The sequence below is a fragment of the Vidua macroura genome, chromosome 13 (genome assembly GCF_024509145.1).
Source record: "Vidua macroura isolate BioBank_ID:100142 chromosome 13, ASM2450914v1, whole genome shotgun sequence".
Classification (NCBI taxonomy): domain Eukaryota; kingdom Metazoa; phylum Chordata; class Aves; order Passeriformes; family Viduidae; genus Vidua; species Vidua macroura.
The window spans coordinates 12764824-12776912 of NC_071583.1; the positions used below are offsets into that span (position 1 = coordinate 12764824).

Genomic DNA, 12089 nt, shown 5'->3' on the forward strand with positions numbered 1-12089 from the left:
CTAATATTTGTGTCTGTTTTTACAGGCTATCTTTGAACTTTCCCAGGGAGAAGAAGACCTGATAGAAGACCTGAAGTTGGCAAAAAAGGTACGTTTAAAAAACAAAACCAAAACCCAAACCACAACAAAGAGTACTAATTGGTTCATAACACATTTAAAACAATCTTTGGTTTTTATAATTGCTAAGACAGTAAAAGAGGAAAATATCCAAAACATATTTAAATCTTCCCATTCTTTCTGAAACACTTAAGTGTTTCAGAAAGGCAGCGGCCTTTTTTTTTTTTAATATGAAATTGATAGTTTAATATATGGTTATGAAACTTCCTTACAGAGGCCACTGAATTCTATAATGAATTTTGCAACCAACAAACACATGTTTTTTTTTCTTTTCAGGCTTATCATGACCCAATGCTTAAGCTTTCCATAATGACAGAGCAAGAGTTGAACCAAATTTTTGGAACACTGGACTCTCTAATTCCTCTGCATGAAGGTAAAACTCAAATAGTCTTTGTCTGCATAATTATAGCACAAAGATTTAAAGTCAGGTTTATTAAAGTGAAGTTTCTCTTCTTTTTTTCTGTTCACTCTCAGATCTTCTTAGGCGACTTCAAGAAGTCAGGAAACCTGATGGATCAACAGATCATGTTGGCCACATCCTCGTGGGTTGGGTAAGGTGGAGTTTATAACCAATTTTGAGACTTCAGTCTGGAGATGTAATGTCCCTTTTCTCAGACAAATTCCTTTCTATAAAGTGTCAAAAAGATAGTCTTGAAATACTTTTAGAAGGTAAGGCAACTATTTAGGGACACAATAGAGTATTTTCTCTTTTCAGGGATTTTCCATTAAAAGATTTAGACTGGGATATTGTTTTAAAAGCTTTTGCTATTCAGGAGTTGAGCACTATTTAATATACTGTAAATAAAAATCAAGAGTCAAATTAGAGTTTTTCTTATGTAGGTCCTTTAAGAATCTGCCCCTGTTTCTGTTCTGCTTTCCTTAGAAAGTTAGACAGGGGCACAAGAGAGATGTTGCTGTCTCATAAAAGATAAAACAGATAGGTTCATGTTCACTAGCATCCAACAGCATAAATACTGAAAACAGCTCTTGTTAGTTGATAAAATTGTTCATTATTATCAGGAGGAGTTATTTTTGGTTTGGATATGTGAGAAGTATGCTTTTAAGTAAATATAAGTAATGAAATTTAGCAGGGAAAAAAAGGCTTGAAATTTTAAAGGAATTAAGTAATGATATTTAGCAGCTGTATGTGAAAGTGTGGCCTATGGTCAACAAGGGAAGCATTATATAATGTATATAATGCAAATAGTTAATGATAAATAATTTATAAATGTCAAAATAAAAAATCTCAGTTTTCTTTGCAGAAAGTAATTTAAAATGTATTTTCTGATGTGTGTTGAACATCAGTGAACTTCTCTTGGTTCAAATATATTCAAGTCTAATTTCCTTTTTTAAAAGATTTTGCATATTTGGGTGTTAATACAGCAGGTTTTGTAAATGTACATATTGCTCTAATCAACAGACAAGTTACTTTTTTTCAGATTTATATATATACAGTTTTGTCATCTTAGTTTGGTCAAGGTTCATGTGGGCAGTATAAAAGTTTAATTGTAGAAGTTTGCTGGTCTGAAAAAGGCCAGGTTTGGGAGTACTCATTCCTAGGCTTTTATTTTCATTCATAATTAAAGCCAGGCTTCTGTGTTCAAGTGTTGTCTGCACTAAATAGTGCTCAGTGTTAAGTAATTCATCTTTTCAATGCTTTGCAATAGTAACAGAGATCTGTAGGATCTGCGTGATGAGCAAGTGCTTCTAAGTTACATAAATGTTGAACAAGGTGGTCTGGGGACCCTTGTAAAGGTTATATTTGTTGGAAACATTGCATCAATAAACTCTGGATAAATCTCCAGCTAAAGGAGTCTCAGCAGGAATTCTGATGTCCTGAATCACCTGAACCTTTCAGTGCAGAAAATCGTGCTTTGCTTCAGCTACAGAATAATTCATTCTTTCCTCAGCTGCCATGCCTGAACTCCTATGACAGCTACTGCAGCAATCAAGTAGCAGCCAAAGCTTTATTGGACCACAAGAAACAAGATCACAGAGTGCAAGATTTCCTGCAGCGCTGCTTGGAGTCTCCCTTCAGCCGCAAGCTGGACCTGTGGAATTTCCTTGACATCCCCAGAAGCCGTTTGGTTAAATACCCACTACTGCTCAGAGAAATTTTAAGACACACACCAAATGATCACCCAGATCAACAGCATCTGGAAGAAGCTGTGAGTTACTGTTGGGTTTGGGGTGTTTTAGGAGATCATAGCAGTTTTAGCTTATTAGTGAATGAAAGGAAACTACATAAAATATAAAAAAGCACAAATATTTATATGAACAGCTGAATATTGGATGTGTAATTAAAATTCATGTGTTTTCATTGTGTTTCTACAGATAAATATAATTCAGGGCATTGTGGCTGAAATCAACATAAAGACTGGTGAATCTGAATGCCAGTATTACAAAGAGAGACTTATTTATCTTGAAGAAGGCCAAAGGGATTCATTGATTGATAATTCACGTGCTGTGTGTTGTCATGGGGAGCTGAAGAACAACAGGGGAGTGGTAAGGAATAAATATTTTGTCATAAATAACTTTAAAAGATATCTTCATTTTGCATGACAGCTAAAAGAGCTGTAAATACACACGGAGAAGCATCACTCTCTAATATAGAGGAAGTTGATAAATATTAATTATTATATATAACACTCATCTTTTTTGTTACTAATTAAGTATCTGTATAGGGAGATAATAAGATTATATGTACCTCTGTCTCTTATGGAGCCTAACAATATCCTGGATAAATTGTAAATCTGATCAATTTCAATACTTGCAGGGAAAGCCCCCAAATTTTTGGTCTCAGAGATGTGATATTAATGTCTATAAAGAACACACAAAAAGTACCAACAAATTTTAAGTTTGCCAAAGGCTGTGGTTATTCAAAATGCTTTACTTGAGTCTTTGTTGAGATCAAGGTTAATTTATTGACCAGAGGAATTTGGTACTTTGAATTCCAGTCTCTGGGGCACTGCACTACTGATAAGTTTCACAAACTGAGCTTTCAGTTAAAAAGGGGAAAAAATAATTTTATTAGTAGAAGAGAACTCTTTCCTAGCTCCCCCCCAGTGTTAAATAGAACTTTTGAATGGACAAACAATGAAAAAAGATCTTTTTTCTTTACTGACACTAATGGAAGTATGACACTTATGTAAGTAGATAAAACTTAGGGAAAATTTATTTTAGAAAGCAACAAAGAAAGCAGTGCATTTTTTCAGTTGTGGAACTGCTTCTACAGAGCATGGTTATGCATGCAGTGGAAGGGTCCTGTTTCACCACACAGCTGAGGGGAAAGGTGAAGCAGGTGCTGTTTCCTGGTTCACTTGGTGAAGGTCAGGCAGGTAGTTCAACACCAAACTACCAGGAAGAAACTGACCATTTTCATCTTTCTGGTGAACTTTATTTGCTCCATTTGGTTTAATGATGTTTCAAGAAAGGAATAATGCTATACTATCTATGAATCTTTTAACAGAAACTGCATGTCTTCCTATTTGAAGAGGTGCTGGTGATCACTCGGGCGGTGACCCACAACGAGCAGCTGTGCTACCAGCTGTACCGGCAGCCGATTCCCGTCAGGGAGCTGCTGCTGGAGGACCTGCAGGACGGAGAGGTGCGCCTGGGCGGATCCCTACGCGGAGCGTTCAGCAACAACGAGAGAAGTATGGCAACAGCTTGTTCTGTTTGCTCATGTAGGGTCATCATAACTGTAAGATAGCTGCCAATGTGACATCAGAATAGTCTCTCTAAAATTAACATTATCTCCAGCCAACATATTGAATTTTGTTTCAGACTGGTTTATTACGTTCTAAGTTGTTTCTTTTCAATTCTTCCTCAAAGCTCACTATATTGATAATAGAATTTCTCCACACACCTGCTCCTGTACTGAATTGAGAAAGGGAGAACATACAGACTGTAATGGCAAAGTTTTGTATTTTTGCAAATTTTGCCTTGCAAAGTTATAAGCAAGAGTATTTTGAAATCTTGAGCTTCAGCTGTTTTGCCTTTCCTTGTACTGGAGACACTGATTGCTATTCAATAACTCTTTAAGCTGGCAGATACTGTAGTACTCAGGGTCAAGACTGCAGCTATTCATGTTTATACTTACTTCCAGTTAAGTATATTATGAAGATGCTTTTTCTATTACAAGGGTCCTTTAGATCTCATCTGGTCAAAACTTAAAGGGGTTTTTGTATGCATCCACTGTATTAGTGAAGTGAAAGGAAGAGAGCAGGCAGTCTTTGGCTGGCATAAGGATGCTGTTCCAGTTCAGTGAAGGTTATGGAAATTCACTTTGCAGAGAAGTAGGAGGAGAGGCATTAAAGTGTGGAAGAAGCCTTAATCTTGCCAATTCACCTTAAGCTTTATGGATAGCTCATGCATGGCAGAACAAAAAATATTTACTCCAGCAATATGAAGTTACTAGAAGTGCTTGTGGTGTTCTGTGTTCTTCTCCCAGAAACAAGAAGATACCCAGACTCTTTTCTCTGGTCTCACATGATCTTGTCTGACCTTAAGGCAAAGATTGTGCAGATTTTCTTACTTAATATATACTCTTTTGATTATAAAATCCATTCAGCCAAAGCATTCAGGGGATTGATATATATCGTTTCTTTCAGTCAAAAACTTCTTTAGAGTCAGCTTCAAAAATGGATCCCAAAGTCAGACTCACTCTCTCCAAGCCAATGACTCCTTCAACAAGCAGCAGTGGCTCAACTGCATCCGGCAGGCCAAGGAGAAGGCTGCGTGTGCAGGCACGGCAGGCGGGCTGGAGGCACCTTTCCTTGTGTCACCCCACGGCCGCAGAGGGCCCCAGGGAGAGGCGCTGGAGCAGATGGAGCAGTCGGACTGTGAGTCAGACTGCAGCATGGACACCAGCGAGCTCAGCGCCGACTGCGAGCGCATGGAGCAGACGAACTCTTGTGAGAGCCAAAAGCAAATAGAAACCAATGTTTGACAAAAACATACAGCTCATGGAAGAAAATCTGTCTCTTACCTGTACAGTATTTGCATTCCATACATGGAACCATTTGGAGAAGCACTTTTAGAATATTTTTTGTGACAATGTCAATGCAGTTCTTGTATTTTGTACCTGTGAGTGTTGTACTGTATAAGTCCATCTGTATAAGCTGGAATCTCTTGCAACTCATGTCCTGTGATTATATTCCATAAACACCCAAGGTGGATGAAAGAGGTACTTGACCAGTTATTCTCAATGTCCTGCTGTAAACAGAATCTCTCAACTACTGTTTATATATGCATTACATAAATAACTTTTCCCTAATTTTTAAGTACTTTATTTGCCCTTTAAAGGGGCAGCTGAAGATGTGGACTTAATATGGAATTTCAGGATGGGTATCAAGATAATAAGTTTTCTTAAAAGTATGGAAAGAAAAAGTAGTTTCTTGGAACAAAAAAGAAAACTATCTTGCAATAAGCTATCCAAAGTCCTGTTAGCAAGAACTATAAACAGTGGGCCATAGAACCAGGGACTCTTTAGGGATTTATTTTTCAAAATGAAGCACTGTCCTAAGATCCAGCAGCCAAACTTACTAAAATCTGGACATTTCAAATGGTCAGCATAGTAAGATGGTTTATTTTTCAAAGAATGTAATGCTAAAAATAATCAACTGAAAAAACCACAACCAATCCTTTACAGCCAGCACTGACTCAAATGAAATGCTGAGAATACTGGATGTTTGTAAATAACCTGGTAATTTGCTTTCAGTGCCATATATATATTATCTCAAACAGAATAAGAAGGGAAAGGAGCTTTTGCTTGTGAATAGGCCCTCTTCAGCATTTTGCACTCCACTGACCTCCACTGTTGGTTTTAAGCGCCACTAATGTTAAAACATTTAATTTTCTGTAAATGTCTGTTTACAATTACATGTAGTTGGTTTTTAAAACTAAGTGATGATTTTATACAAATAGTGCTCTACATATATACCTTGTGGGATTATGTAGAGAGAGTTTAAACAAAAAGGGAATTTTTTGTCCTTTAGGATGTATTACATCGTTTTTACTTTCCTCAAGTTTTGTTTTAAAAGTTTTTGTTGCATTTCATTTTGTACTGTAATTGGAAGTGTTACTGTGTTTTCTGGTGGCTGATTTAACCTACTCATTATGATGAGAAGCAGATGAGTCACTTAAATGCAGTCTAAAACATGTAGTGATCATCCTGTTATTTTTCAGGAATCCCTGGGTAGTATTTTATTTCTTACTGTAAGAAATAATGCCAGTGCTGTATGGCAAACTATGAAAATCATATATTATAAATTTTAAATGATTCTTGGTATTACACAAGATAACCTGTGCAAAGTACTTGTAACAACAAAAGTCGAAAGACTGCTAAGTTATTGCCAAAAATATTTTCTTGTGTTCTACAAGTTTACATAAAATTTACTAGTTATCTTACATATATATATGCTGATGTGCATTACAGAAATCAGTGTGACAAGATGATAAACAATATAAAACAAGGTATTTTTATTTTTTAAAAAATGGCATTTTTACCCTATAGAACATATTTCTGTATTTATAGTTTTTAAAAAAAATCAATTTTCTTTTTTGTTTCAGGCTTTGTAATTTATTTCAACTGCTTCGTTTTTAGAGTTGAATGAGTGAAGATGAAAGGAAAAATCTGCAAAAGAAAAGGCATAGGGAAGTTGTTAAGCAAAAATGTTGAAAAAGAGCAAAAAGCATGTAAAATGTTCAGATGGAGAAGAAAGAATGAATGTGTGTATTGACTTTTTTTTTTTAATAATGGCCTTAAACTTTTCTGGAAGCATTTCAAATAAATTACATTAATCCACTTTGATTTTTATTTGGTTTGGTTGGTTGTGGAAGAAGACTACAAAAAGATTTCAGTGTTACATGCAGTGAGGCTTTAATGTAAATGACCAAAGCTTGTATTTTGTTTCTTATAAAGTGATACATATTTGGATCTAATTTGCTAAATGCACAATAGTAACAGAAACAAGTCACTGGACTCAATTCAGCACATTCCCCAAGGTTCTGTATGGCATAATTAATTTAGTAAGTAGGTGGAACAAAAATTTACTGTCCTGTCATCAGTTTCTCTCTCATAATTCCTTGTGGGTCACAACTGAAATTATTAATTTTGGGGTATTCCAGCCAGCCAGGAAATCTCAGAAGACTAATTTACATTTATTTAGTATAATTTAGCCACCTACTCACTGTTCAGCATTCTGGAATGGAAGTGTTTTGGTTGTGCTTTGTAGTCAACATGCACTTAGCTACTGATTGATCTAATAAATCCTAATGATGTTTTTCTCTTCAAATCATCCTAGGGATTAAGCTTTCCAGTTTAAGAATACTGATATCATGCTAGATTTGGTAAGCTGGTTTTAGTTCTAGCACTTTTAAAATGCCACTGCTTTTGAAAGGATGACTTGATTGGGGCAGGAGGACGGTGGTGGAGGGATGGGCTTGGACAATAAAATGTACCAAAAAGGATGGGTAAAATATAAACTTAACAGAGGAAGAATCATATAAATAAATGTTCAAGTGCTTGTCACAGTTAGTAATTCTGCTGTCCAGAGGGGAGTCTGAGAGGCTGCAGTAGTGAAGAGGCAAGAGGCAGTGAGTGAAAAGCTTGAGGTGTCAAGTGCTTCCAGGATCACCACGAGGAGATGGCAAAATGAGGAGTGGGATACAGACACTCCTCTAAACCTGCTGCACAAGCACTCTGGATCTCACACTCAGGGAAAAGGGTGAGTGACAGCTGTCTTGCTCTCAAGAGCAGCATGTCAGTGGTCTGAGGGGGCAGACCATCCCTTTGTGGCAGATCTGTTTCCTCTTCTGCTCCTGATGAGGAGAGTCAGTGTAGCTGTAGCTTATGAAAGACCTGATGGACCGGAAGAAATAAAGGTAAAAGCAGAAATTGTCTTGACCGAGAAAGAAAGGTAAGCAAAGAGAATGGCCTTGGGACTCTGAACTGTGTGGGTCCTCTGAGACTACAACACAAAACTGAACTGTCTGTGGCCTTTGTTTCCCCAGATTTGCTCTGCAGCACTGAAAAGAACAAAGCCGGGATGATGTCGGGAACACAAAGGTCTCTAATGAGACACCAGGAACAGTAAGTTTGAGATCTATGAAGCTCAGTGCCAAGAGCAGTTGCTAGAATCTGGGTAAGGATAGGGCCAAAATTGCAAGGTACAAAAAGTATTTCTCCTATTTAACATGACCCACCTGAACCAGGGCTTCTGCCTTTGGAATGCTTCTGTGGCAGTGGGAACCAGGTCGCTTGAAGTTTCACAGAATTTCCAGAATTTGAAAGCTGTATCAGAACTGTCAGATAGCAGTTTAATGGATTGCACTTTCTGATAAAAATGAGGTTTTATGGTGACACTGCCTGGCACTTAGACAAATCTTGATTCCCAGATCTAACAGAGTCTGAAACCAAGTTCCACATACATAGAAGATGATTTGTTTCCTTTTAAAAGGGGGTTTCAGATCCAGAATGGGCAGCTCTTCCATATTTAATGCTTATTAATGAATACTGATTTTAAAATACTGTAATGTGTTCTGCATGTTGGTGCTGCCATCTCTTGGAAATAATGTCACTTCACAGCTGATTTGATTACAGGAAATTTTAAATATTTTAAGAAATTACATGTATTAATTATAAAATGAAAGTATTAAAAAAATACAAGTAGATATTTTCAGTCTTTTACTGAAGCTTTTGAAGAAATGAGATGTGTTTTGCATCATTACAGTGGTAAGGGAAAGTAAAATGATAATTTGGGGTTATTTAAATTGTAACAATATACTCAGATTGATTAATTTCAAATTTCTAATTTAGTTTTCAAATTCTCAAATTTGCATTCATAAAAGGATACTGAAGTAATGGCTGGGGGAAACACCCAAGTTTGCTCCTTGAGCATGCAACCCTCCCTTCTGTCTTCCTTTGTGGCTCTTAATCTGATTTAAATCTGTATTACTAATGTGATAAAATCATCTGATTTCAGAATCAAAGGGATCTTTGTACTGGAGTGTGTTAGAAATGAGGAGCTTGACTCAGCCAATATATCAAGCAGCAATTCTATTTATTAATTAATATGGTAATGTATGAGCAAAGACAGCGCTGGGTGTAGTGGTGGGGGTTTTCCCCTCCAACTGCACACTGACTGTTGGGCTTGCTGGTATTTATTGATCATATTCATACATATTCATAAGCTTTCCCCAGCAGTTTCCATTTCCCGTTTTTACGCATGCTGTCAGCAGTTTCTATTTCTACCTTTTGACGTCACAATTCTATACTTTAGGATCATAAATCTACAATGGTGATGTCTGGTTCCTTTCCTTTTTCTATACTCTATTGGGATCTATTCCAGGTTTCAGTATCTTAGGATGTACATCCCAGAATGTGTGTCCAGATGGTGGGGTCCAGCTTCTATTTTCTAGGACCATTAACCTATGATAGTGATGTCCACCTTCCCCTTTCAAAATCATTAATCAGCAACATTGATGTCCACCTTCTTTTTCCAGGAACTTGGGATAGGTTCACTTCCCTCTTCTGTTTAAATCCTTTATACATTCTAAAGCTACAGTTTAAAATCCTTAATATACTAAGCAACATTCTAAAGCTATAATTCAAATACTCTTATTACAAAACAGCTTGATTTATAATTGTTATTTGCAAACAAAAGATTGGTTCAAAAGCCTTCTTCCATGCTTTCCTCAGTTGTTTATTAGAACTCATCTGTATAACTGTCCCATGGCTGTGTTCCACACATTTCACAATTACAATTACACAGGTTACCTTTATTTACCTGACATGAAACAGCTTTGTATTTCACAGGTGGAAAAAACCACTTGGTGCAAGCCCTGGAGTCATGGTCGAATGCTTGGCAAGTATAAAAAACTATAGAAACCAGAAACTAGAGAGGGAATAAGGTGACAGATTTTATAACCTCTTTTTTCACTTCCGAGTATTTAAGTAACCTCTTCCTATGGTGGTTTTTTGTTGCTTTGTGAACTGGGATTCTTTGCACCTGTTTGATATCTATTGGGATTTAAGATGCACAGTGTGGTTGAGTGATCTGGAATTGCTGGAGCATTTTCCAGTTAGTACTGAGTAATTTTTATGATGATCTCTCTCAGAATTAGGTTAATTAATACAGAAAAATAATTTTGTACAACTGCAAAGACATATCTTGTTAAAGCAAGTGATGATGAGGAAAACTTTGTGTGCTGCTTGGTGAATAAGCAAGACTTCAGAGTTTGTATGGTCCAAACAGCAATCAACTGAACTGCTTGTGTACTGAAGACATGCGGAGTCTGAAAGTGATTTTAACAGCTCTGCCAACTCAAAATTGATACAGCAATTTGACATATTTGGAGATATATAATGGAATCTTGGAGATATATAACACAGCCTTAAATTGGACCAGATTGGTATTTCCATTTTTTTTCTTGTATATAGAAATTCTATTTAAACAATGTAAAACACAGCAAAATTATATCAATAATGTATCAACATGTCTGTAATATTCTCTTCACCAACACTGAATCTTCACAGAGAGGTAGGACATCAGATTCTCAGAGATCAGCTTCTCAGGGAGACAGTCCTAATGTATCCATGGGATGAACACTGCATTTGTGGCATTTATTGCCGCTAGATAATGGAACATTATGTTTTTGCAGTTAGATAAATACTGGGTGTTATGTTTCTGTAATTTATGTAAATTATAGTTACAGATACTAATTACCCTGTTTAAACTTGCTTGGTCCCCTAACACTTCGAAGAACTACTAATAATTATTAGCTTATCTTCTTTTAACACGCTGGAGGCTACCACTAGCACCAGGCCATTTGTGAGCTGATAGGTTATTTATATTTTTGGATTTACAGCTTATCTAAAAAGAGATTAATAAAAGGGTCACGTTAAATTGCACACCCTGCAAGCATGAAAACTTCATAGTTTTAAGGTCAGTGTCTGCTTTCAAGGTGACATATGAATAGCTACAGTTATGGGGATTGAAGGTAATTGGTCTAAGGTAGCTAATGAACATATACATCTGTTCAACAACTACAGCACTAGTATACTTTTAACAAAGAAAACAAATTATAGGCTTCTAATGTTTTGCTAGTGTTATGAATGAGGTCCTATATATCTAATTTAATAAACCACAACATTAAAATTCAGCAGCAATTTTATGTAAAATAATACAATCAAATATAACCAAGCAGATATTAAAAAAGAAATTTGGCAGTGGTTCGGATAAAGCATAAGCAAAACCAATTGATCAGGGTACGGGAGGGTTTTTCTCACCCTGCCTCACGCACCAGGGTCAAAGGAATCCAAGCACAACTTATATACTGCATGCTAATACATATTCATCAATATTTTCTGTAAATCTCCTATTTTCAATTCTTGAAATCCACATCACTATACTGCATAGCACATGCTCCGCTTGTTGCTAAGGGGTTTCTTGGCTTTTCGGTGGTTGCTTCTGATGAAAGCTTCTCCTCATCTTCGTTGTCCTTTGAACAACCACACAGGCTGTACATGCGCCCCAAGTCTTGTGTTATAGAAGGCAGCATTATATCCCAAAATAAGCCTTATTATTTCATAGATACCTGGAATTGTCACAATTTTGTCCATTTCAAGGCTGATTTTTTAATTATCCTGAGGCCTATTCCATTTTGGGAGTTTACTTATCTCAAACTACACCCTGTATCCTATTCTGTCATGAACATATGAGAACATCTGTTTCATGACACTTTCACTTTTATTTATTTTATTACTTTTTAACAAATATTTTTAACAAATATTTTCTAAAATATCGATATAGTTACAATTGTTAGCATGAATCATTCACACTGGTTACTTGTAAAACTAAAATCTGGTATTGCATTTCCTAGGCAGAGCAAGAATGGTTATTTTCAGCAGGCACTGTTCACTCCAGTGCATTCCTGGGAGCTGCCAAAGACAGGTTCTTTGCTTTGGC

The 12089-nt window shown here is 36.4% G+C and overlaps 1 protein-coding gene across 1 annotated transcript in view; it reads left to right on the forward strand.

The window, feature by feature from the left end:
• Window positions 1-6937, forward strand: part of ARHGEF3 (Rho guanine nucleotide exchange factor 3) — a 105915-nt gene extending 98978 nt beyond the window's left edge. The window contains 8 exon segments of the mRNA XM_053989624.1: window positions 26-88; window positions 394-490; window positions 592-668; window positions 2028-2285; window positions 2452-2622; window positions 3587-3773; window positions 4731-5305; window positions 6691-6937. Of these exon segments, the coding sequence (XP_053845599.1) occupies window positions 26-88; window positions 394-490; window positions 592-668; window positions 2028-2285; window positions 2452-2622; window positions 3587-3773; window positions 4731-5068 (1191 nt within the window). The 3' untranslated portion in view covers window positions 5069-5305; window positions 6691-6937.
• The last annotated feature ends 5152 nt before the right edge of the window (window positions 6938-12089 follow it).